At 46.6% G+C, this 27810-nt stretch overlaps 1 protein-coding gene across 1 annotated transcript in view; it reads left to right on the plus strand.

The window, feature by feature from the left end:
- acat1 (acetyl-CoA acetyltransferase 1) overlaps positions 1 to 27810 on the plus strand; it is an 86939-nt gene that overhangs the window by 21796 nt on the left and 37333 nt on the right. Inside the window, exons 4-7 of the mRNA XM_072476786.1 lie at positions 1399 to 1494; positions 1648 to 1748; positions 9654 to 9797; positions 13611 to 13761. Coding sequence (XP_072332887.1) covers positions 1399 to 1494; positions 1648 to 1748; positions 9654 to 9797; positions 13611 to 13761 — 492 coding nt within the window. The remainder of the gene's footprint in view (positions 1 to 1398; positions 1495 to 1647; positions 1749 to 9653; positions 9798 to 13610; positions 13762 to 27810) is intronic.

Raw genomic sequence — 27810 nt, forward strand, 5'->3', positions numbered from 1 at the left:
TGATGACACCAAGATAGGTAGAGTAGTGGATAATGTGGAGGGCTGTTGTAGGCTGCAAAGAGACATTGATAGGATGAAGAGCTGGGCTGAAAAGTGGCAGATGGAGTTCATCCCTGATAAGTGTGAGGGGATTCATTTCGGTAGGACAAATTTGAATGCGGATTACAGGGCTAACGGCAGGGTTCTGAAGAATGTGGAGGAGCAGAGAGATCTGAGTTCATGTCCATAGATCTCTGAAAGTTGCCACCCAAGTGGATAGAGCCGTGAAGAAAGCCTATAGTGTGTTAGCATTTATTAACGGGGGATTGAGTTTAAGAGCCGTGAGGTTATGCTGCAACTGTACAAGACCTTGGTTAGACCCCATTTGGAGTATTGTGTGCAGTTCTGGTCACCTCATTATAGGAAGGATGTGGAAGCATTGGAAAGGGTGCAAAGGAGATTTACCAGGATGCTGCCTGGATTGGAGGGTAGGTCTTATGAGGAAAGGTTGAAGGAGCTAGGGCTTTTCTCATTGGAGCGAAGGAGGATGAGAGCTGACTTAATTGAGGTGTCTAAGATGATGAGAGGTATAGATAGAGTGGACGTTCAGCGACTTTTTCCTCGGGTGGATGTAGCTGTTACAAGGGGGCATAACTATAAGGTTCGTGGTGGAAGATATAGGAGGGATGTCAGGGGTAGGTTCTTTACTCAGAGTGGTTGGGGCGTGGAACGCACTCCCAGCTATGGTAGTGGAGTCGGACACCTTAGGAACTTTCAAGCGGTTATTGGATAGGCATATGGAATGCACTAAAACGATTGGGAGTAAGTTGATTTGATCTTAGTTTCAGACTAGTTCGGCACAACGTTGTGGGCTGAAGGGCCTGTACTGTGCTATGTTCTATTACTTTGCAGTAGTGTAAGCTCCCATCATTTCAGTACCCATGTGGTTTTTCCAGTGTTAGTACGGTGCAACGCTAATGTTTATAGATACTTTAGTTTTAAAAATGCAATTTTCCAAGCCTGTTACTTTTTCAAAGGTGGGGAGGTGCATAAAGCAATGCATTTCTCCAGTATATCAATACTGTTTTGTAAGATACAAAGTATCTGAGAGCAGTTTGAAATAATCAATCTCATGCTCTATTTTCTTACCTCATAAAGTACATGGCTTCCACCTGACATTTCTCCATAGGCATAGCTGAGCAAAATATCGCGGGATGTATCTGTACCCCTCTTATGCAATATGTTTGCACTATCAGCCTATTACAGCAATGATGATTAATCCATATTTCTGTAGACCAAATGATATGATAATTTATTCTGTTGAAATCTGAGACATGGCTGTGCTTATTTTCTACAAGTGTGTAAATTAATTGAATATTTGTATGCAGCAGAATTTATGTATATTGGTTTAATTAACAGGAATTCCTCCAGAAGAAGTGAAAGAAGTATACATGGGCAATGTTTTACAGGCTGGAGAAGGACAAGCTCCTGCTAGACAATCTGCCCTTGGTGCAGGTAATATACTGCCAGTCTATATGGCACAGACCTTTGGGTTGGGTCATAATTTAAACTCTGACCATAGTTGTCTTCGTTCAGTGTCAAGAAAAACAGTTACTCTAAATGTTCTTGATGATGTTTGATGGTTAGAAAACATTTCTCTTGGTCTAGGCTTGCCAGTCTCCACACCTGCAACAACAGTCAACAAGGTCTGTGCCTCTGGAATGAAATCAGTCATGTTGGCAGCACAAAGTCTTATGTGTGGACATCAGGTACTTTTGTTTAATGCATTTGTAATGATGTGACCTTTTTTTTCTGATTGATCTAAAATTTAGTTTTCGTGGCAGTGAATTATTCTGATCTTGTTTGAAGCTTGCTCTCAATTAACTTGTTTTCAAGTCAGAAAGCTTGTAAAATGCAGTCTACTGAAACATGACTGCAGGAAAAAACAGGGCTCAAATTAAACGTTACAGGGTATATTTAAACAAGATAAAGGGGGGAAATGGGAGGTAGATTAGCTATGTGTATTATGGATAGCATAATTGTAGTAATCCATATTAAAATCAGTCATAGAATCATAGGTGGGATCTTTTTCAGGATGGCAGCCGGTGACTAGTGGTGTGCCTCGGGTATGTGCTGGGACCACAACTTTTCACAATATGCATTTATGATCTGGAAGGAGGAACTGAAGGCATTGTTGCTAAATTTGCAGATGACACAAAGATCTGTAGAGGGACAGGTAGTATTGAGGAAGCAGGGGGGCTGCAGAAGGACTTGGACAGGCTAGGAGAGTGGGCAAAGATGTGGCAGATGGAATGCAATGTGGAAAAATGAGGTTATGCACTTTGGAAGGAGGAATGGAGGCAGAGACTATTTTCTAAATGAGGAAATGCTTAGGAAATCAGAAGCACAAAGGGACTTGGGAGTCCTTGTTCAAGATTCTTTTAAGATTAATGTGCAGGTCCAGTCGGCAGTTGAGAAGGCAAATGCAATATTAGCATTCATGTCAAGAGGGCTAGAAAATAAGACAAGGGATGTACTTCTAAGGCTGTATAAGGCTCTGGTCAGACCCCATTTGGAGTATTGTGAGCAGTTTTGTATCTAAGGAAGGAGGTGCAGGCCTTGAACAGGATCCAGAGGAGGTTCCTGGAATGAAGAGATTGTATGAGGAACGGTTGAGGACTCTGGGTCTGTACTCATTAGAGTTTAGAAGGATGAGGGGCGGGGGGATCGTATTGAAACTTACAGGATGCTGCGAGGCCTGAATAGAGTGGACGTGGAGAGGATGTTTCCACTTGTAGGAAAAACCATGAACCAGAGGACACAATCTCAGACTAACGGGACAATCCTTCAAAACAGAGCTGATGAGGAATTTCTTCAACCAGAGGATGGTGAATCTGTGGAACTCATTGCCGCAGAAGGCTGTGGGGGCCAAATCACAGAGTGTCATTAAGACAGCGATAGATCGCTTCTTGATTAATAAGGGGATCAGGGGTTATGGGGAGAAGGCAGGAGAATGGGGATGAGAAAAATATCAGCCATGATTGACTGGCGGAGCAGACTCGATGGGCCGAGTGTCCTAATTCATCTCCTATGGTTTATGGTCTTATAGGTGTAGTCTACAAACCACCTAATAGAGGAAGGGAGGTGTGGCAAGAAAGGGGTGGCACGGTAGCACAGTGGTTAGCACTACTGCTTCACAGCACCAGGGACCCGTGTTTGATTCCTGGCTTGTGACACTAATAAAGATTATTATTCAATAAATTAGGTAATTGAGTAAAAAACATAGCATAATAATCATGGGGGCTTTTGATTACTCTGATATTGGACAGAAGAAGTAGGTAAAAGAGTTACGGGAATGGAGTTCCGGAAAGGTGTTCAGAACTTCTCTCCTGTCTAACCAAATATGTAAAAAGCCTAACAAGCATTTGTTGCCAATCCATAATTGCCTTTGAGAAGGTGGTGATGAGCCGCCACCTTGAACCACTTCAGTCCATCTGGGGTAGGTACATCCACAGTGCTGTGAGGAAGGGAGTTCCTGGCTTTTGATCCAGTGACTGAAGGAACGGTGATATAGTTCCAAGTCTCAAAAGGGTGTGTGAATTGGAGGACAACGTTTTGGTGGAGGTGTTCCCATGCTTCTGCCCCTGTTCTTTCCCTGACTTGGAAATATATCCTCATTCCTTCACTGTCGAATATTGGTGGTCAACATCCAAGATGGAGTCCACCAGCCTTTGTGGTTCTACTCTCCTTTTTCACAACTTGAGCTTTATATGAGGTAATTTCCCCCTTAAAACGACCTTTAGGACTTCCCAGAGTGTTGACGGAGAAATCAAATGTTTTGAGTTTGATCAAGTCTGACATAGCAGCAGACAATCACTCACAAAATTTGTCATCGACAGTAAGGGGTGTCTAGTCTCCCAGGCAGGCGCTTGGGGGCCAAAATCAAAGCAAAATTCAACAAAATGATGGGCATGGTCAGAGATGACAATTGGTACTTGGCTGTTCTCAGGGGAGGAGGGATTTATCTTCAACAAAATAATCAATTTGGGAGTAGGCGTGGTGAACATGTGGGGAAAAAAGAGAAAATTCTTTACTGTTTGAATGCAGAAAACGGGTCAACTCTTCCAATCCTATCCATGAAAGAGGTCAATGCTTTAGACATCCCAGTTTGGGACTGGGATTTGGACATGGAGTGGCCTAATTTAAGGTCCATGACACAGTTTTAAGTCTCCTCCCAGAATCATCCGAATCGGGGAGGGTGTTCACCAGGGAGTTTATGAAGCTCCAGTCATCCCAGTGAGGAGCATAATTATTCACCAAAAAACCGGAGTGTTTTCCAGTGACCCACAGACAATAATGTAGCCACCATTGGGGTAATCTATAATCCGGGAAGAAGGAAATTGTATTTTTTTGTGGATTAGTATTTCCGTGCCTCTGGCCCTACCATTAAAGCCTGAGTGAAAGACTTGTCCCACCCAATTTTTGCAAAGCCTCATCCGGTCCTTCCCATGAAAGTGGATCTCCTGTAGGAACACAGCACCCGGGTCTAGACCCTTCAAATGTGGAAATACCCTTGCCCACCTCATTGGTCCATTCAAACCCCACGCATTCCAGGTTATAAGGTGGAAAGGAGAACCTTTACCTCCTCTCCCAGGGGTCAGCCATAACATCTGTAGTTCAGCAAGCAACAAATTTTGTAACGCCACGGCGAGGAGATTTCACCAGGACAGCGGTCTGTACCAGTCCAAATGCCGGACAAGTACAAATTAGTGGGCAACATCAGATTACCAGCTATGCCCCTCTCCCTCCCTCTAACCCCTCAATCCCCAACAAACACATCAAATTTGTATAACACCTAAACTCTTGAACACTATAAGTTCCTCTTCGCCGAGTATCTGCGAGTGGGAGCTGCAGAATACCCACATTTATAACTTCCTTTTTCCAGGCCCATCTTTAGCTATAGCTGAGAGGCTCTGCAGCCGACCTTATATTAAAAGTTGATAAACTTCATTAATATTATTATTTTTTTTTTAAAATCACATCAATTCAGTGGCAAAGACAGCATTAGTATAATGGGGGAAAAAAAGGGTGGACACTTCAACAATAATAACTCAGCCATATAAACAGCAATAGTATAACTTCCGAACATACAGAATTTTAACCTTTAAACAATAATAGAGAAAAATTTACACAGAATTCAAACCAAGTTTCAACAAAAGTGTTTGCTTCGTCTGGGGAGTCAAGTGATCCTTTCCCTCGATCGAGACTCCAAGATGGGCTGGGTAAGGTAGCCCAAACCAGACACCCCTTTGAATAGGGCAAATTTTGCCCCATTAAGTGCTGCTCTTTTTTTCACCAACTCAGCGCTAAGGTCCTGGTAAAGCTGGACCTAGTGACCCTCCCATTTAATGTCTCGATGCTCCTTGGCCCATAGCAGGATCTGCTCTTTTTTTCTTTTGAAGTTATGGATCCTCAAGATCATTGCTCGAGGGTATTCCTCTGCAGAAGGTCTTGGTCACCGTGCGCGATGAGCCCGATCTAGCTCCGGGGTGGGGATCTGAGCACCTTCTCACCCACCGTTTTCGATAACATGCCGGCTATAATTCTGTGGGGGTTTTGCCATCCGTTCCGTCTGACAGATCCATGAGGCAGATGTTTTGCCTTCGAGACCTGTTCTCCAGGTTACTTACTTTATTCTTCAAAAACGTATTCGAATCCAGGACTGAAGATGAGGTTTTTTTTTCAAACTCTGTGATCCACTCACTGTGGTCAGAGAGGGCTACCTCCATATTTTTGATTGTGTCACCCCACACTTTAGTTTTATCCATCCACTAACCTTTTACTTCTCCAGCCAGGTCCTGATGATGTTTTTTCAGTTCAGCTGCCACGGTGCGGCTAATGTAGAAAATAAAAAGATTAGGAGAGAAATCAAAACTATTGGGAAGGCAAAGAGGAACTATGAAATTGGGTTGCCAAGGAACATCGAGCAAAGTGGTAAAGTATTTTATAGGGACATTCAGAGAAAAGGAAGGTGGAGCTGAAAGTAGCACCATTAAGGATGGATATGGTCATATCGCAGGTAACAATGATGATCAGAAGTGAGAGGATGTTAATAAACTTGCAAAATGGGCAAATAACATTAAATCAACATATATAAAGTAATATATTTTGGATGGAAGAATAGGGATGTTACTTATTCCTTGGAAGGTGCAAGTTTAAGTGGGTAGAGTGACAAAACTCTTGGCGTGCAAATACACAAATCATTAAAAGCTCGTCACTGGTTAAGAAGCTTATGGTAAACCTGTATCGAATCTTGGTTAGACCACACTGGAGTACTGCATGCATTTCTGGTTGCCGTATTATAATTAAATCGATGTAAAGGCACTGGAGAGGGAGTAGAGAAGATTTACAAGGATGGTAACAGAAATGTATGGCTCTATAATCAAGAAAGGATTGGAAGGCTGAGTGGTGACATAATAGATGTCTTGCAAAGTATGAAAGTTTTGATAAAATGGATACAGAATGTTTCCACTTGTGGTTAAGAGCATAACCAGAAGTCATCAGTATAAGATAGTCACCAAAACATCCAATGGGGAATTGAAAAGAGACTTTTTTTATCCAAAGAGTGGTAAGAATGTTGAACTTACTGCCAGAGAGTGGTTGAAGCGCATAACCTTAATTCATTTAAGGGAAGCTAGAGAACATACAAGAGGGAAGGGAATATAAGCATATGATGATAGGTTTACATGAGGAAAGATTGGAGGAGGCTCGAGTGCAACATAAGCACTGGTATGAGCTGGTTAGGCTGTGGCCTGTTTCTGCACTGTATATCTTATATCCTATGTAACATGATATGCAAAGCAGCAACATAGCTGAGAGGTCACAGAATCATATAGCACAGAAGAGATCCTTTGGCCCATCGAGTCTGCACCAACGCATGAAAAACACCTGACCTGCCTACCTAATCCCATTTTCCAGAACTTGCCCATAACCTTGAATATTATGATGTGCCAAGTGCTCATCCAGGTACTTTTTAAAGGATGTTAGGCAACCTGCCTCTGCCACCCTCCCAGGCAATGCATTCCAGACCCCGTCATCACCCTCTGGGTAAAAAGGTTTTCCTCAAATCCCCCCCAAAACCTCCTGCCCCTTACTTTGAACTTGTGTCCCCTCATAATTGACCCTTCAACTAAGAGGAACAGCTGCTCCCTATCCACCCTGTCCATGCCCCTCATAACCTTGCGCACCTCGATCAGGTCACGCCACAATCTTCTCTGCCCCAGCTAAAACAACCCAAGCCTATACAACCTCTTCATAACTTAAATGCTCCATCCCAGGTAATATCCTGGTGAATCACCTCTGCACCTTCTCCAGTGCAATCACATCCTTCTTATAATGTGGCGACAGAATTGCACACAGTACTCCAGCTGTGGCCTCAAAGGTCTATACAGCTCCATCATGACCTCCCTGCTTTTGTAATCTATGCCTTGGTTGATAACGGCAAGTGTCCATGTGCCTTTTTCATCACCCTATTAACCTGCCCTTCTGCCTTGAGATCGATCGACAAACACGCAAAGGTTCCTTTATTACTCGGAATGTCCCAGTGCCAGGCCATTCATGGAATACTTGTCACATCACCTCACACTTTACAGGGTTACATTCCATCTGCCACTTTTCTGCCCATTTGACCATCCCATCTATATCTTCCTATAAACTACACTCAATCTCACTGTTAACCACCTGGCCAATCTTTGTGTCATCCGCAAACTTACTTATCCAACCCCCCACATAATTATCTATGTCATTTATATAAATGACAAACAATAGAGGACCCAGCACAGATCCCAGACACTAAAGCAGCCATCTATCATCACCCTCTGTTTCCTACTGCAAAGCCATTTTTGAATCCACCTTATCAAGTTACCCTGTCTCCCATGTGCAGTTGCCTTCTTTAGAAGTCTCCCACGTGGGACCTTGTCAAAGGTTTTGCTGAAATCCATGTAAACTACATCAACTGCACTACCCTCATCTGCACATCTGGTCACATGCGCAAAAAGTTCAATCAAATTTGTTAGGCATGACCTCCCTCTGACAAAGCTATGCTAACTATTCCTGATCAAACCTTGCCTCCCCAAATGGAGATAGATTCTCCTTCAGAATTTTCTCCAATAGTTCCCCTACCATTGACGTGAGACTCACTGGTCTGTAGTTCTCTGGCTTATCTCTACAAACTTTCTTAAATAGTGGGATCACATTAGCTGTTCTCCGGTCCTCTGGCACCTCCCCCGTGGCCAGAGAGGAATTAAAAATTTGGGTCTGAGCCCCTGTAATCTCCTCCCTCGCGGGACACACATCTGGACCTGGAGATTTTGTCCACTTTTAAGCCTGCCAACACCTCCAATACCATGTCACTCCCTATGACAATTTGCTCAAGAACCACAGTCTCTCCCCGAGTTCTATATTTATCTTCTCATTCCCTTGGGTAAAGTGTCCTCTGGCTCCACCCACAGATGTCCCTGTTGGTCCCTAATGGACCCTATTCTTTCCCTGGTTATCCTCTTCCCATTGACATACTTATAGAATATCTAGGGATATTCCCTACTCTTACCAGCCAGAGCTTTCTCATATTCACTCTTTGCTCTCCTCATTGCTTTCTTAAACTCCATCCTGCACTTTGTGTTCTACGAATGCCTTTGTTGATTTGCTCCCCTTGTACTTGTTAAAAGCCTCTTTTCCTTCTCATCATAAACTGAATGTCTCTGGTCATCTATGGTTCTCTGGGCTTGTTACTCCTTCCTATTACCCTCGAGAGAACATGTTGGGCCTGTACTTTCCCCATTTCCTTTTTAAACAACCCCCCCCCCCCCCCCAAATCACTTCTGTAGATTTCCCCACAAGAAACTCTTTCCAATCAACTGGGCCAGATCCTGCCTTATTTTACTAAAATCCGCTCTCTGCTAATCCACACCTTGTATTGCAACTTGTCTATTTCTTTGTCCATAACAAACTTAAATTGTATCATGTTGTGGTCGTTATCACCGAAATGCTCCCCCATCAACGCATCAATCACCTGTCCAGCTTCATTCCCCAGAATTAGGTCCAGCACTGCACTGTCCCTTTTTGGACCCTCTACATATTGAGCTAAAAAGTTCTCCTGTATACAGTTTAAGAACTCTAATCCATCTATGCCCTTAACACAGTGACTATCCCAGTTAATATTAGGAAAGTTTTTTAAAATAATCTTTATTGTCACAAGTAGGCTTACATTAACACTGCAATTAAGTTACTGTGAAAAGCCCCATGTCCCACATTCCGGCGCCTGTTCGGGTACACAGAGGGAGAATTCAGAATGTCCAAATTACCTAACAGCATGTCTTTCGGGACTTGTGGGAGGACACCGGAGCACCTGGAGGAAACCCACGCAGACACTGGGAGAACGTGCAGACTCCGCACAGACAGTGACCCAAACCGGGAATCGAACCTGGGACCCTGCTGCTGTGAAGCCATAGTGCTAACCACTATGCTACCGCAAAATTCCAAAAACAGTGTACGTTTAAAGTAAGGTGTAGTCTAGCTTTCCTTTTTGTGAGTCCACTGTTCATGTTTTGTACTTTCTTGAATGTGACGACTAGGTATTTAAAAAAATTAGGTAAATATTTTTTCCTACACCTCAGGAAGTAATGGTTGCTGGTGGGATGGAGAGCATGTCCAATGTACCATATGTGATGGGCAGAGAAACACCAGCTTATGGAGGTGTAAAATTGGAGGACCTGATTGTAAAGGATGGGTTAACAGATGTCTACAACAAAATTCATATGGCAAGTATTTAACTTTTTACTGTAAACTTGTTCATTGAAATTATTTATGCATTGGCAATGGCACTGGATGTTGAATATCTTTTGATGTAGAAAGTCTAATTTCAACTTCCTGTAGTGCTGTGATCAGACAAAGAGTAAAGCTGGTGGGGTGAGATCGAGAATGGGGTCAGGGTCAGGAGATGCCAAGAGTGGGGTCAGGGGTTTGAGCCCTGACAGCTGCTTCAGTTCATTCCAGCTCTTCCTTCATTGGGCAAGATGGAGAAATCCAGGCAGGGGAGAGGAATGGAGAAGGGAATGACTGAGTGCTGGATGCTAAGCGGGTAGGAAGTGACTGAGTAGGGAGGGAGTACAGAAGTGAGTGGAGTCTCGAGATAGAGAGACTGAGTGGAGTTTTGAGATAGAGAGTATGAGTGAATGGGGGTGGCTGAGGAAAGGAGTGCATAAGTGAGTGGGGGACTGAGCATGGAGGAAAGGCATGAGCGGGTGGGAGAGCTGAGTGATGATGGGAGGACATGAGTGAGTGGATGGGGGTCTGAGTGAGGATGGGAGGGAGGCCATGAGTGAGTGTGGTTGGGCAGGGCTAGGTGTGGTGGAGAGAGGGCTTCATTGAGTCTTCCATCACCAGGGAATAAGGAGGGTTGGCTGAAACCTACATGAATATATAAAATATTTTAAAAATACAGTTATAATGACCTGTAATACAAGAACTGCAATAACATACAAATGTTACTATGCTACTTATTGCTGTTCTGTTTTTGTTGGTGTCTGGGCTCACATTAATTTAAGTGTTTTGATTTTTTAAAAAGTATTTTTATTCAAAATGTTTAAATCATTTTAACATTTAAAACATATAGCATTGCAAAGTAAAACCAAACCCCCCCCCCCCCAGCAGTTGACAGGAAGCAGCTCCTTGAAATATAGTATAAATAAACTCCAACTCCTGTGGAACCACTCACTCGCCCTCTGAGCAAATTTCACCTTTCCCAAGTACAAGAAGGGTGGATAAATTGACCCCACCTCAACAGGACACGCCTGTGAGTGGTCAATGACGCGAAGGCTAAAACATCCGCCCCCACTCCTGTCTGCAATGCGGGCATGTCTGACACCCTGAATATGGCCCCCAGGGGACTGGGCTCTAAATCCACATGCGAGATCGCCGACACAATGCTGAAGAACAAGCTCCAAACTTTGAGGGGTTGTTCTGGTCCTGCCCAAACAACCGGCTCATCTTAGACTTTGTCAAATGCACTCGGTGTACTACTTTTGGCTGCATCAACCCCAGCCTCGTGCACAAGGTTGAGGCATTCGCCCTCCACAGCACCTCGCACCACAGCTCCTCCTCCCACTTGGCCTTAACCCCCTCCAGACGCAAATCCTCCCATAGATTGCCAAGTATCTGAAAAGTCGGAATCTCCCACCTGCATGTACCTGAAAACCTCCCCTCGCGGGATCCCAAACTTCTCCCCCAGCTCCTCCAAACTTGCAAACCGCCGTTCTAAAAATAAGACTTTCATTTCCATTACCCTCGCATCCATCCTCCCTAGTGTTTAAATATATATTCTTCAATGGATGTCAGCATTATTGACAAAGCATGCCCGTTATCCATCCCTAAAAGTTCTTTAGAAGGTGATGGTGAGTTTAAATGGGGTCACATTGCACAATAGTTTACATAGAATTGCCATACTCTTTTGCTTCGCTTTGCATGTATATAAGTGTGGCATCAAGGATCCATAGCAATTTGGCGGGGTGAGGGAGACGACTAGTTGGAGTCATAAAGGATTGTTGGAGGTCAGTCATCTCATCTCCAGGATATTACTGCAAGGGTTGCTCAGAGTAATTTCCCAGGCCCACCCATCTTCAGCGGCTTCATCATCAACCTTCCCTCCACCAGGAGATTAGAAGTAGAAATGTTCACTGATGATTACACAATGGTCAGCATCATTCACAACTCTTCAGATACTGAAGCAATGCATGTCTAAATGCAGCAAGACCTGGACAATGTCCAAGCTTGGGCTGACAAGTGGCAAGTAACGTCTTGGCACTAGTGCTGCTAGACAACAACTTGATCATTGACATTAAAGTATTTACACATTAATTACCCATTAATCCTGCTACAAAATTAAGTCTGGTAACTAATAGCTAAAGTACCTTTTTTAATGATGTGGATGTCATTAATGATTGCCAATCACACTTTCAGGTCAGAAAATGAACAGTTAAAAGTGGAATCTCAGCCCTTAATTTGTGAATAGTTGTGAATTGAGATTTTAAAAATGTCAAATTTAAGTTTTGATTACTTTTCCTTTGTCTTTGCTTTCTGTCTTACCTGATCTTTTCTTCTCTGTTCCTCCAATTGTACCTGATTTAACATTGAATCACACATTCCAATTCACCCTCCTCAGTCCATTCTGGGTTTTTTCCTGTCCATTAAATCACATGGTTAAAGCAGATGCACTGTTTGTCCCATTGGGCCTGAAGCATCTGGATGCCCAGTTATCCTTCTGTGCTATTATCAGCTTACACTCCAGCAGCTTTGTGGACAGTGTATTTAAGCCTACATATGCACAAATAATTCTTAAATGGATTTGTCTTGGTGCTCTGCTCCAGCAAAACCTTGGTCTTCTATTCAACAAGTCTACAGTGTTTTTTTTCAGTAGGTTAGCTTGAAAGGAAAACAACTGTATACTCTTAAGAAAAACATCAGCTTTCAATTATCAATTTCCTAAGCCAGGGTAATAAAATTATTCTTGGGTAAAGGCAGATTTTGGAAAGATAAACATACACATTTAACTGAAAGAAAATGTGTTCCTTTGGTTGTGATGTCTGGAATCCTTTTTCAAGGGAAGCATTTTGAAATGCCAATTGATTCCCATTTTTTGCAGCTTTATACAAGGACTCTCAGCTCTAATAAATGACTGATTTAGTAACCATAAGGTGCTTTGTACCAGTTATAATGTTTGGCATCAATTGATATAAACTGCAAACCATATTGAGTGCCAGGCATATTTTATATATAAATCTATATTTATGCGGAGACAGTGGCGTAGTGGTATTTTCACTGGACCAGTAATCCAGAGACCCAGGGTAATGCTCTGGGGACCTGGGTTTGAATCCCGCCAGGGCAGTTGGTGGAATTTGAATTCAATTAAAAAAATAAAAATAAAAGATCTGGAATTAAAAGTCGAATGATGACCATGAAACCATTGTCGATTGTCATTAAAACCCCATCTGGAAACCAGCCCTCCTTACCTGGTCATGTGACTCCAGATCCACAGCAATATGGTTGACTCTTAAGTGCCCTCAGGGATGGGCAATAAATGCTGGCCCAGCCAGGAACGCCCACATTCCATGAACAAATAAAAAAAATAATCACACTAATATCATTGTCAACTGTATTTTGAAAGTGGCATGGAATAAATAGGTGAGGAACATGTAAAACCATATGTTGTAAACTGTTCAGGTCTATAAAAACATTACAGGGATGGAGGAGCATCCAGTTCGAGAATTGGGGAAATATTTACAGGGCTGGGAGTAAGACTCCTTCAAAAAGCAGGCGCAGTTGACAGCATTGTGCTGCATCATTCAGTGATTCTTTTCAGGTGAAGCTAGATAAGTAGGAGGACAGAATAGAAGGATATGCAGATAACATTAGATGCAGAAGGGTGGAAAGAAGCTCAAATGACATATGAACACACAGACCAGTTGGAGAAAACAATAACTGTTTCCTTGCTACAAATTGTGTGTAATTCTATGATTATTAACTATATAAGTTTGGCTGATGGGGATCATTTTACATGAAAATTAAATTTGTTACAGGGTAACTGTGCTGAGAATACTGCTAAGAAGTTTAATATTTCCCGTGAAGAGCAAGACACTTACGCAATTAGTTCATATACTAGGAGCAAAGAATCTTGGGATTCAAAGGTGATGGCAAAAGAAGTGGTTTCTGTCAGCGTTCCACAAAGAGGTATTTGTGCAGTCTTTCTGTTGTCATTATTCAGTGTATTTTTAAAATTAAATTTTGTTTTGTTTTTTCTTTCCCTCCCGTCACAATGCTTCCTCTCACTTCTCCTCTTGTGTCCCAAATTCCTGTTCCAACTCTTCAGTATTCCTCAAAGTTCTTACTCTCTCAAAGCTGTCCCAGGTTTAACTCCCACATAGATAAGGCTGCTTTCTTCTGTGCCCCTCTCTGCATACTTCAAAGGGCCCAAAGAGGTACTGAGCACTATCTCCCTATGAGTACTGCACCATACTCCAACTGCACCATCCTCCTTTTATTACCAACCTTCCCATTCAGCACACAAACCGGGTACTAATCTTGCCATTCACCTTCCTGTCTCATTCACCCTTCCCAACGCTGTTTCCATGGTTGCTGTCAGCAGATTGGCTGCCAGTAGATTTCTCTGCATCTCCCTCCAGAATGTCTATTAACTTTTGAACAAGTTTCTGTCGACCTCCGGGTAGCGACATGCAAGAGGGAGGCCCCACCTTTGGTAGCTCCGGCTGGGATCTGCATTTTTAAACATTTTTGTCCATTTATTCGGGTGATCTTCGTTAGAAAGCATTCTAGACCGGTACAACAGGTTCCTCCCGTGTCCAAAAGGAAGGGGAAAGAAACCAGGAAACCCGGAGTAGATATTCCTTCGACGGATCGAGACTGAGATGGCAGTGGTGGCCGATGGGAATAAAAGGTTGAAGGCGAAAGTCGGAGACTTGGAAAATGTCAAGGAGGCAGAACCTCCGTGTTGTGGGATTGCCTGAGGGGGTGGAGGGCTTGTTTCCCAGCAAATATCTGGCACGGATGTTTTGGAAGATGGCGGGTGATAGTTATCTCCATCTCCTGGTACTCTACAGAGGCCCATCGGACGCTCGGGAAGAAGCTTCGACCACATGAGTCGCCTCGTGTAATAACCATTTGGTTCTATAGTTTTCGGGATAAGGAGAAGGTCCTGCAGTGGGCCAAGGGCACCGTGACACCAACTGGGAAGGAAATCTGATGAGGATCTATCGAGACGTGGGGCAGAGCTGGTAAGCAAGCATGCAGCCTTTAACAAGGTGAAGGCCGCTCTGAACAGGAAGGGTGTTCGATTCGGAGTTGGTCTTTGGTGGGGATCCATGCAGATTCCTGCACACACACGATTGTGAATTATTGTTCTCTAGGATGGGCTATTTTTTTGTTGGGTAAGTCCCTGCTCCAGGGGGGGGGGGGTCAGAAAGGCGGAATATTCGGCGACTAACCACTGACCAAGCGCCACATTTGTGGATCTTGAGTGGGGACAGATCCCATCCAGCAGTATTATGGAGATCAGCTGTGGTGCTACTGGTGGGGAGGGGGTTCTGTGAATGCACAGCTGTGGCCATTGAAGAGTACATTGGGTTTAACAGGAATGGATGGGTCTCTCCCTCCACATTGTTGGAGGCACTTAAGCCGGTGATAAGAGGAGAGGTAATCTCCTACAAAGCGCACTTAGACAGGACAGTGAGGGCGGAAAGGCAGCGTTTGGCGCGGTGATCCTGGAAACTGATTGTTGCTACTCGGAAGATACTACCATGGAGCTGCTTACAACTTGGAAGCAGCTCCAAAACTTGGTATCCACTGGAAAGGCTGTGAAACAGCTGTGTTCCGGGAAGGGTATTGTGTATGAGCATGAGGAGAAGGCAGGCCATCTGTTGGCACACCAGCTGAGCCGGCAGACAGTCTTCTGGGAGATTGTACAGGTCAGGGACTCGAGGGGCAGTTTGGTGACCGCACAGAGGAAAGTCAGTGCGGCATTTGAGGCTTTCTATAGGGATCTTTATAGGTTAGAGTGTCCAGAGGGGTGTTGGACATGAGTTTCTAGACAGGTTCCTGAAAGTAGAAGGGGAGAGTAGGGAGGAGTGGGCCTAAATCATTCTTTGTGAAGGTGAACAAGCTTGTGAATTCCTTTATATGAACAAAGAACAATCCAGCACAGGAACAGATCCTTCGGCCTTCCAAGCCTGTACCGGTCATGATACTATCCTTGGCCCAAACCCTCAGCAACTCCTATTGCCGTATCCCTCTATACCCATCCTATCCATGTATTTGTCGAGATGCCTTTTGAACGTTGTTAATGTATCTGCTTCCACAGGCAATGCATCCCAGACACTGGCCACTTTGTGTAAAAAAAAAAAAAAAACCTGCCTCACACATCTCCTCCTCTAAACTTTGCCTCACGGACTTTAAACCTATGCTCCCTGGTGACTGACCCCTACACCCTGGGAAAGAGTGCCTGCCCATCCACTCTGTCCATGCCCCTCCTAATCTTGTAGACCTCTATCAGGCCACCCCTCAACCTCTGTCGTTCTAATGAAAACAGTCCAAATCTATTCAGCCTCTCCGCAAGGCTAATACCCTCCAGACCAGGCAACATCCTGGTAAACCTCCTCTGCACCCTCTCCAAAGCCTCCAAATCCTTTTGGTAACGTGGCGACCAGAATGGTGCGCAGTATTCCAAGTGCATCCTTCCAAGGTTCTATACAACTGTAGCATGAATTGCCAGTTTTTATACTTGATGCCCTGTCCAATGATCCACATGCTTTCTTGAATACCTTGTGCACTTGTGTTGCCACTTTCAAAGATCTGTGGACCTCTACGCCTAGATCTCTCTCTCTTCCTAAGTGTTTTGCCATTTATGGTATATTTCCTCTCGGTTAGACCTACCAAAATGCATCACCTCGCATTTGTCTGGATTAAACTCCATTTGCCATTTCTCTGCCCAAATCTCCAACCTATCTATGTCCTGCTATATCCTCTGACAATCCTCAACACTGTCTGCCACTCCACCAAACTTGGTGTCATCCGCGAACTTATTAATCAGACGAGCTACATTTTCCTCCAAATTGTTTATGTATACTACAAACAACAGAGGCCCCAGCACCGATCCCTGTGGAACACCACTAGTCACAACCTTCCATTCAGAAAAATAACCTTCTACAGCTACATTCTGCCTTCTGTGATCGAGCCAGTTCTGTATCCATCTTGCCACCTCACCTCTGATCCCGTGTGACTTCATCTTTTGTACCAGTCTGCCATGAGGCAGCTTGTCAAAGGCTTTACTGAAGTCCATGTAAACAACATCCACTGCCCTCCCCTCGTCATTCATCTTTGTCACCTCCTCAAAAAACTCGATCAAGTTAGTGAGACACAACCTCCCCATCACAAAACCATGCTGCCTATCGCTAATGAGTCCATTTGTTTCCAAATGGGTATAAATCCTGTCCGAGAATTCTCTCCCAATAATTTACCTACTACTGACATGAGGCTCACCGGCCTATAGTTTCCTGGATTATCCCTGCTATCTTTCTTGAACAACGGTACCACATTAGCTATTCTCCAGTCCTCTGGGATCTCAAGCCAATGAGGATACAAAGATATCAGTCAAGGCCCCAGCAATTTCCTCCCTTGCTTCCCCCTTTTTTGAGGTCAACATGAGCCAGACTTTCCACACACCCTACCCAAGAATCATCTTCCACAAAGTCCTTTTCTTTGGTGATCACTGATGCAAAGTATTCATTTAGTACCTCGCCCATTTCCTCTGGCTCAACGCATAACCTTAAGTAGTCCAATCCTTTCCCTGGCCACTCTTGCTTTTTACAAATGAATAAAAAGCTTTGGGATTCATCTTAATCCTACTTGACAAAGACTTTTCATGACCCCTCCTAATTTCCCACTTAAGTACCATCCTACTTTCTTTATACTCCTCAAGAGTTTCGACTGTCCTCACCCTTCTAGACCGTACAAAGCCTCCTTTTTCTTTTTGACGAGGTTCACAATATCCCTCATTATCCAAGGCTCCCTAAACTTCCCATACTTATCCTTCGTTCTTTCAGGAACGTGACTTTCCTGAATCCTAATCAACTGTCGCTTGAAAGACTCCCACATGTGCAATGTTGATTTACCCTCCAAAAGCTGCACCCAATCCAAATTCTTTAATTCCTGTCTAATGCTATCGTAATTGTCGTTCCCCAGTTTAGCACCTTAACGTGAGGCTTACCCTCATCCCGATCCAAAAGTACCCTAAAACTTACGGAGTTGTGGTCACTACTCTCAAAGTGTTCCCCTACTGAAACCTCAACCACCTGTCCAGGCTCATTCCCCAATACCAGGTCCAGTCTGCTCCTTCCCCAGTTGGATTTTCTACATTTTGCATCAAGAAGCCTTCCTGGATACACCCCACAAACTCTGTTCCATCCAAGCCCCTAGCACTAAGTGGGTCCCAGTCAATATGGGGGAAGTTAAAATCCCCTACCACAACAACCCTGTTACTTTTGCACCTATCCAAAATCTCTACCTATTTGCTCTTCTATCTCTTGCTGGCAGTTGGGGGGCCTGTAATAAACCCACAACATTGTGATTACCTCCTTCCTGTTCCTGAGCTCTACCCAGATTGCCTTCTTGTATGAGCCTCCGAGGTGTCCTCCCGCAGTACAGCTATAATATTTTCCTTAATGCTACTCCTCCACCCCTTTTACAACCCCCTATATCTCTCCTGAAGCATCTATATCCTTCAAAGTTCAGCTGCCAATCCTGCCCTTCCTTTAACCACGTTTGTGATAGTCGCGACATCATAATTCCGAATACTCAGTGCTCGTAAGTTCATCTGCCTTACCTGCTATACTTCTGGCGTTAAAACAAATACACTTCAAACCACTGAGTTTGAGCAGACAGGGTGATGTTGTTCTCTTATTTTTGTTCTCTATTTCCCCTTCAGTTATTGCACCTTCTAAGTTAACCCTCTGGTTCCCACCCCTTTGCCATATTAGTTTAAATCCTGCTGAGTGACTAGCAAACCTCCCAGCCAGGATATTGGTGCCCCTCCAGTTTAGATGCAACCCGTCCTCCTTGTACAGGTCCCACCTGCCCCGGAAGATATCCCAATGGTCCAGAAATTTGAAACCCTCCCTCCTACACCACCAGTGTAGCCATGTATTTAGCAGCACTATCCTCCTATTTCTAGCCTCACTGGCGCATGGCACAGGGAGTAATCCTAAGATTGCAACACTAGAGGTCCTGCTTTAGTTTACTGCATAACTCTCTGAACTCCTTCTGCAGGACTTCATTACTCTTCCTGCCGATGTTGTGTTTTTTTTAAATAAACATTTTATGGAGTTATTTATGGTTTTATAACAACAGAACAAACAATGTACATACAAATATAAACATAGTGCAAAAGCCGCCTTCCTCCCTCACAGATCCCACCTTTTCTAACAGCCTACTCTAAGCTAAACTAAACCCCAGCCCCCCCCCCCCCCTTTCTGCTGACGATTAATTTTCCCCAAAGAAGTCGGCGAACGGCTGCCACCTGTGGACGAACCCTAACATAGGCCCTCTCAGGGCGAACTTGATTTTCTCCAGACAGAGAAAGCTAGCCATGTCATTTAGCCAGGTCTCCGACTTTGGGGGCTTTGAGTCCCTCCAAGCTAATAATATCCGTCTCTGGGCTACCAGGGAAGCAAAGGCCAGAATGTCTGCCTCGTTCTCCTCCTGGATTCCCGGGTCTTCCGACACCCTGAAAATCGCCACTTCCGGACTCGGTGCTGTCATGATATGCAGACACACACACAATGATATACAGACAAGCAGCTAATGGACACAGAGAACAGGACATGACCAATAAGCAGGCAGAACGCTCAGGGGTGGGATCTGACTATAAAAGACATGAGGCACTCACACTCTGCCTCTTTCTACTGATGACCATCTAGAGAGTCAGTCAAGGGTGTTGTTATAATCTCACACCTCCACCACATGGCTAAGAGCTAGTCTGGGTCAGTCAGACAGAGTAACCACACTTAAGTTAGCAGAGAGTCAAACACAGAGAACTGTGCTAACTGCTATTAGTTCAATAAACCTGATTGAACTAACTTCAAGGTCTGTAGTATCTTTCTGATCTAAGCTGCAGCCAGTGTTAGACCAGTGTACCTAACACGACATGATACCAGGAGACTACTAATTTAAGGTGGCTTACCTCTGTCCGTTCAGTGAAGACCAGCAAATGTATCCCAGCAGCATGGAGAAGATTCAGGCTCCTCACCAGCTCAGGACCTCCGGCAATCTCAGTGCCAACTGGCGGATATTCAAGCAAAAGTTTCTGCTGTACATCGAAGCCTCAGACCTCGAGGGTGCGTCTGATGCAAGAAAGATCGCGCTTCTCCTCAACAGCGGGTGATCAAGCCATCGAACTCTTCAACTCGTTTAACTTCACCGAAGGCCAGGACAAGACAAAGTTTCAGACCATCCTGGACAAGTTCGATAGTCACTGTGAAGTGGACACCAATGAAATCTTCGAGCGCTACATATTCAAACAATGTCTTCAAGGTAAAGATGAATCTTTCAACGCCTTCTTAACTAGCCTCCGCCTGCTAGCGCTGTCCTGCAACTTTAGTGATATTGCTGACTCCATGATCAGAGACCAAAACGTGTTTGGATTTCACTCATCCTCTGAGAGAGCAGCTCTTAAAAATCAAGCATATGACCCTGCCAGTTGCGATTGAAACATGTACAATGCTTGAGCACGCAAACAATCGGTATTCCCAACACAAATCGGCTGAAAATGAGAAACTTGTCTCCAGTGTGCTGGCCATCTCCCGGATGCAGTGCCTCAGCATTGAAGACAGCGGCCATCTCGTGCGCTTTTCCTGGAGCACCACGCATGCGCGATGCGAACGGGATAACAAAGCGGCTGACACCCACACTGCGCAGGTGCAGACGTCTGTCGACCGCACTGTGCATGTGCGACGACGTACACCGCGTCACAACGTCATGACGTGCCCGAACTGTGGCAACGCCCACTTAAAGAGGGACACTGCCCTGCAAGAGGCAGGCGATGTTTAAACTGCAGGAAGCCTGGACACTATGCAGCCTTGTGCAGGTCTGCACCACCAGTCAGAGGCCAGCACTCCCAATTCCGACGACGGCGCGTCCAGAATGTGCAACGACGATTGCAGGATTCTGATCCTGGCAGTACAACGGATCCAGAGGACGAATGCCTGGAGTCCGCCTACTGAGTGGGCATCATTACCACACGTTAACATGCCACACCTGGGCTTTCGGGTGCGGCGATGACCAGCTGAGTCGCACGTTTCGGCAGCTCCCGGTGGAACGGACTTTTGGGCTCATAAGAGCCCCAACGGCAATTTTAACGGCTAAAAGTACTGTGCGGTGAACCAGAAGGGAATTCCCCCTGGATACGGATGAAAAAAGGAGGGGAAGGTGGCCGGATTGCGGTGGATCCTTTAGAGCAGCGGCAAGGAAGGCAAGCAAAAACCAAGATGGCGTCGGAAGGTGGCAGTTTAACATGGGGCCCGGAACAACACGAGTTTTTGAAACGCTGCGTGGAAGAACTCAAAAAGGAAAAGAAGAAGGAGCTGTTGGCCCCGATATTACAGGCGATCGAAGGGCTAAAGGAGGAGCAAAAGACCCAGGAGCGAGAGCTTCGGGTCGTGAAGGCAAAGGCTGCCGAGAATGAGGACGACATACAGGGCCTGGTGGTGAAGATGGAGATGCACGAGGCACACCATAAACGATGTGTGGAAAGGCTGGAGGCGCTGGAGAACAACGCGAGGAGGAACAACCTAAGGATTCTTGGTCTTCCTGAAGGTGCGGAGGGAGCGGACGTCGGGGCATATGTGAGCACGATGCTGCACTTGTTAATGGGAGCGGAGGCCCCGGCGGGTCCGCTGGAGGTGGAGGGAGCATACCAAGTGATGGCGCGAGGACCGAGAGCAGGAGAAATTCCTAGAGCCATAGTGGTGAGATTCCTCCGTTTTTACGGACAAAGAGATGGTCCTTAGATGGGCAAAGAAAACAAAGAGCAGTAAGTGGGAGAACGCGGTGATCCGCGTATACCAAGACTGGAGTGCGGAGGTGGCGAGAAGGAGGGCGAGCTTTAATCGGGCCAAGGCGGCGCTTCACAAAAAGATGATATAATTCGGAATGCTGCAACCGGCAAGACTGTGGGTCACATATCAAGGGAGGCACCACTACTTTGAGACGGCGGATGAGGCGTGGACTTTTATCGTGGAAGAAAAATTGGAATGAGCGGGTTATTTTAAAAGAAAAAGAAGAACGTTTGAAACAAAGTGGTGGGGCGAGTATGGGGGGGCGAAGAGGGGGGTAAAAAGGGGGGGGGGGAAAAGAGGAGTTTTGTTATTAATCCTGCAATGTGGTAACTTCTCTCTTCCACAGGAGGTGGTGGGGGGAGGAAAGGAGGTGGAGGAGATGGGGCGTTGACCATTGGGGGCAGGGCCAAGGGGGAAGCGCGGGCTCGGTTCCCGCGCTATGATAACCATGGCGGGAATAGGGAAGCAGGAAGGAGGGGGCGTCGCACGGTGCGAGCCGAGGTCACGGGGGGAAGCCGAGGTCGGCCAGAGTTTGCTGACTTCTGGGAGCAACATGGGGGGTGTAACTACGCTAGTGGGGGATCTAGCGGGGCGGGGGGGGGGCAGAGCTGGTATGGGGTGGGATGGGCGGGGGGGCACCGCCTGGGGGGGACACAGCTGCGTGGGAACCGGGTGAGGAGCTGGAAAAAGGGGATGGCTAATCGACAAGGGGGGGGGGTAAAAAGCCCCCCAACCCGGCTGATCTCGTGGAACTTGAGAGGGCTGAACGGGCCGATAAAGAGGGCACGGGTACTCGCACACCTTAAGAAACTTAAGGCAGACGTGGTTGTTACAGGAAACGCACTTGAAACTGATAGACCAGGTGAGACTACGCAAAGGTTGGGTGGGGCAGGTGTTCCATTCGGGGCTAGATGCAAAATACAGGGGGATGGCTATATTAGTGGGGAAGCGGGTAATGTTTGAGGCAAAGACTATAGTGGCGGATAGCGGGGGCAGATACGTGATGGTGAGTGGCAAACTACAGGGGGAGACAGTGGTTTTGGTAAACGTATATGCCCCAAACTGGGATGATGCCAATTTTATGAGGCGTATGCTAGGACGCATCCCGGACCTAGAGGTGGGAAAGTTGGTAATGGGGGGAGATTTCAATACGGTGTTGGAACCAGGGCTGGACAGGTCGAGGTCCAGGACTGGAAGGAGGCCGGCAGCAGCCAAGGTGCTTAGATTTTATGGAGCAGCTGGGAGGAGTAGACCCGTGGAGATTTAGCAGACCTAGGAGTAAGGAGTTTTCGTTTTTCTCCTATGTCCACAAAGTCTATTCGCGAATAGACATTTTTGTTTTGGGAAGGGCGTTGATCCCGAAGGTGAGGGGAACGGAGTATACGGCTATAGCCATTTCGGATCACGCTCCACATTGGGTGGACTTGGAGATAGGGGAGGAAACAGAAGGGCGCCCACCCTGGAGAATGGACATGGGACTAATGGCAGATGAGGGTGTGTGTCTAAGGGTGAGGGGGTGCATTGAAAAGTACTTGGAACTCAATGATAATGGGGAGGTCCAGGTGGGAGTGGTCTGGGAGGCGCTGAAGGCAGTGGTTAGAGGGGAGCTGATATCAATAAGGGCACATAAAGGAAAGCAGGAGAGTAGGGAACGGGAGCGGTTGCTGCAAGAACTTCTGAGGGTGGACAGGCAATATGCGGAGGCACCGGAGGAGGGACTGTACAGGGAAAGGCAAAGGCTACACGTAGAATTTGACCTGCTGACAACGGGTACTGCAGAGGCACAGTGGAGGAAGGCACAGGGTGTACAGTACGAATATGGGGAGAAGGCGAGCAGGTTGCTGGCCAACCAATTGAGGAAAAGGGGTGCAGCGAGGGAAATAGGGGGAAGTGAGGGATGAGGAAGGAGAGATGGAGCGGGGAGCGGAGAGAGTGAATGGAGTGTTCAAGGCATTTTATAAAAAATTATACGAAGCTCAACCCCCGGATGGGAGGGAGAGAATGATGGGCTTTCTGGACCGGCTGGAATTCCCCAGGGTGGAGGAGCAGGAAAGGGTGGGACTGGGAGCACAGATTGAAATAGAGGAAGTAGTGAAAGGAATTAGGAGCATGCAGGCGGGGAAGGCTCCGGGACCGGATGGATTCCCAGTTGAATTTTACAGGAAATATGTGGACTTGCTCGCCCCGCTACTGATGAGGACCTTTAATGAGGCAAAGGAAAGGGGACAGCTGCCCCCGACTATGTCTGAGGCAACGATATCGCTTCTCCTAAAGAAGGAAAAGGACCCGCTGCAATGCGGGTCCTATAGACCTATTTCCCTCCTAAATGTAGACGCTAAGATTCTGGCCAAGGTAATGGCAATGAGGATAGAGGATTGTGTCCCGAGGGTGGTCCACGAGGACCAAACTGGGTTTGTGAAGGGGAGACAGCTGAATACAAATATACGGAGGCTGCTAGGGGTAATGATGATGCCCCCACCAGAGGGGGAAGCGGAGATAGTGGTGGCGATGGATGCCGAGAAAGCATTTGATAGAGTGGAGTGAGATTATCTGTGGGAGGTGCTGAGGAGATTTGGTTTTGGAGATGAATATGTTGGATGGGTGCAGCTGTTGTATAGGGCCCCAGTGGTGAGTGTGGTCACAAATGGACGGGGATCTGCATACTTTCGGCTCCATACAGGGACAAGGCAGGGATGCCCTCTGTCCCCATTATTGTTTGCACTGGCGATTGAGCCCCTGGCAATAGCATTGAGGGGTTCCAAGAAGTAGAGGGGAGTACTTAGAGGAGGAGAAGAACACCGGGTATCTCTGTATACGGATGATTTGTTGTTATATGTAGCGGACCCGGCGGAGGGGATGCCAGAGATAATGCGGACACTTCGGGAGTTTGGAGAATTCTCAGGATATAAACTGAACATGGGGAAAAGTGAGTTGTTTGTGGTGCATCCAGGGGAGCAGAGCAGAGAAATAGAGACTTTCCGCTGAGGAAGGTAACAAGGGACTTTCGTTACTTGGGGATCCAGATAGCCAAGAATTGGGGTACATTGCATAGGTTAAATTTAACGCGATTGGTGGAACAAATGGAGGAGGACTTCCAAGAGATGGGACATGGTATCCCTGTCACTGGCAGGGAGGGTGCAGGCGGTTAAAATGGTAGACCTCCCGAGATTTCTCTTTGTGTTTCAGTGCCTCCCGGTGGTGATCACGAAGGCTTTTTTCAAAAGGATCGAAAAGAGTATCATGGGTTTTGTGTGGGCCGGGAAGACCCCGAGAGTGAGGAAGGGATTCTTACAGCGTAGTAGGGATAGGGGGGGGCTGGCACTACCGAGCCTAAGTGAGTACTACTGGGCCGCCAATATCTCAATGGTGAGTAAGTGGATGGGAGAAGAGGAGGGAGCGGCGTGGAAGAGATTGGAGAGGGCGTCCTGTAGGGGGACTAGCCTACAAGCTATGGTGACGGCCCCATTGCCGTTCTCACCGAAGAAATACACCACAAGCCCGGTGGTGGTGGCGACTTTGAAAATTTGGGGACAGTGGAGACGGCATAGGGGAAAGACGGGAGCCTTGGTGGGGTCCCCGATAAGAAATAACCATAGGTTTGCCCCGGGGAGAATGGATGGGGGATTTGGAATATGGCAAAGAGCAGGAGTAACGCAGGAGTAACGCAACTGAAAGATCTGTTTGTGGATGGGAAGTTTGCAAGTCTGGGAGCGCTGACCGAGAAATATGGGTTGCCCCAAGGGAATGCATTCCGGTATATGCAACTGAGGGCTTTTGCGAGGCAACAGGTGAGGGAATTCCTGCAGCTCCCCATTTTTTGGGTAGAGGATAGGTGTGCGAGATGCTCGAGAAGCCCAGCGAATCACACCCACATGTTCTGGTCATGTCCGGCACTACAGGGGTTCTGGGTGGGGGTGACAAAGGTGCTTTCGAAGGTAGTGGGGGTCCAGGTCGAACCAAGCTGGGGGTTGGCTATATTTGGGGTTGCACAAGAGCCGGGAGTACAGGAGGCGAGAGAGGCCGATGTTTTGGCCTTTGCGTCCCTAGTAGCCCGGCGCAGGATACTGTTGATGTGGAAGGAAGCCAAGCCCCCGGGTGTGGAGACCTGGATAAATGACATGGCAGGGTTTATAAAGCTGGAACGGATTAAGTTCGTCCTAAGGGGATCGGCTCAAGGGTTCACCAGGCGGTGGCAACCGTTCGTCGAATCCCTCACAGAAAGATAGACGGAATGGAAAAAGAAGAAGGTAGCAGCAGCAGCCCAGCGGGGGGGGGGGGAGGAACAAGAAGGACTCTCAGGGTTGTTAATATATATGTATAATATGTATAGGTCCTTGCTATAAATAATTGTATATTGGACTGTTAAATCATATTTTTGGAGAGTGTTTCTGAGACAAGGCAGTTGCCATTTAGTTTTAGTTTTCGTTATATATTATTTATTCTTTGTTTATAAAACAGGTCATTGTTATTTATACGGTTATATTATTGTGTAAAGGATACACACAATGTACTGTGATGGTTGACCAAAAATTCTCAATAAAATATTTAAAAAAAAAAAACATGCCACACCTAACTCATCTCGCATTCAGTCCATCCTCGCTGTGGATTCAGAGGACGAATGGCGTGTGGTGATGCAGGTCAACCGCTGCTCCATCCAGTTCAAGCTGGACACAGGTGCTTCTGCCAACCTCCTCTCACAGGCAGACTTCAAACGCATCAAGAAGCCCCCCCAAGGTCCTTCCAGCAGCCTGCCAGCTCCTGGACTATAACAGTAATGCCATCACGGCACTGGGGTCCTGCCATCTACTTGTCCCCAACCGGAGTACCCATGCACGGTTAAGGTTTGAAATTGTCAATTCGGACAGGGCATCCCTACTGGGCGCGCATGCCTGCAAAAAGCTAAACCTGGTGCAGCGGGTTTATTCAATGACATCCTCCAATGTGGATCTTCAAGCGGCATTGGCAACATCCTCGCTCAGTATCCAGATGTGTTTGACGGGATGGGCACTTTGCCATATCGGTACAAGATCCTACTGTGACCTGATGCCAAGCCAGTGGTCAGTGCACCACGCCGGGTCCGCTGAAGGAGCGCCTGAAGGAACAGCTCAAGGAGCTGCAGCAACAGGGGATCATTTCCAGGGTAACCGAACAGACTGACTGGGTCAGCTCGATGGTGGTGGTTAAAAACCCCTCTGGACACCTGCGCATATGCATTGGTCCCAAGGATCTCAACCAGAATATAATGCGTGAACACTACCCCATCCCGAAGCGGGAGGAACTCGCCAGTGAGATGGCACATGCATGGTTTTTCACGAAGTTAGACGCGTCACATGGATTCTGGCAAATCCAGCTGGATGAGTCCAGCAGAAGGCTCTGCACCTTCATCACACCGTTTGGCAGGGACTGCTATAACCGTATGCCATTTGGCATAGTCTCGGCATCGAAGATATTTCATCGCGTCATGGAGCAGATGATGGAGGGCATTGAAGGGGTTCGTGTGTACTTGGACGACGTCATCATATGGTCCACGACCCCTGAGAAGCATATTTCCCGTCTCCAGCAGGTATTCCGCCGTGTCCACACCAATGGCCTGAAGCTGAACAGGGCCAAATGTTGCTTTGGCATGACGACACAAGTTCCTAGGTGACCAGATCTCTCAGCAGGGCGTGTGCCCCGACACAGACCAGGTCAAGGCCATCGCAGCCATGAAGGTCCCGGAAGACAAGGCAGTATTGCGCTTCCTGGGCATGGTCAATTTTCTGGGCAAGTTCATCCCAAACATGGCCTCACACACCATGGCCCTACGAAACCTAGTGAAGAAGTCCACTGCCTTCGAATGGAAGGCGGCCCATCAGGCAGAGTGGTTGGAGCCGAAAGCCAAGCTCACTACTGCACCTGTATTGGCATTTTTTGACCCAGACAGGGAAACAAAAATCTCGACAGATGCGAGCCAGGATGGCATCAGTGCTGTCCTGCTGCAACGCGATGACACTTCATCCTGGGCACAGGTTGCCTACACATCAAGGGCAATGACGTCCACCGAACAAAGGTATGCACAAATCGAGAAGGAATTCCTGGGCCTTCTCACTGGCATTCTCAAGTTTCACGACTATGTCTACGGCCTGCCGACATTCACAGTCGAGACGGATCACAGGCC

Source organism: Scyliorhinus torazame, chromosome 15 (genome assembly GCF_047496885.1).
Source record: "Scyliorhinus torazame isolate Kashiwa2021f chromosome 15, sScyTor2.1, whole genome shotgun sequence".
NCBI lineage: Eukaryota > Metazoa > Chordata > Chondrichthyes > Carcharhiniformes > Scyliorhinidae > Scyliorhinus > Scyliorhinus torazame.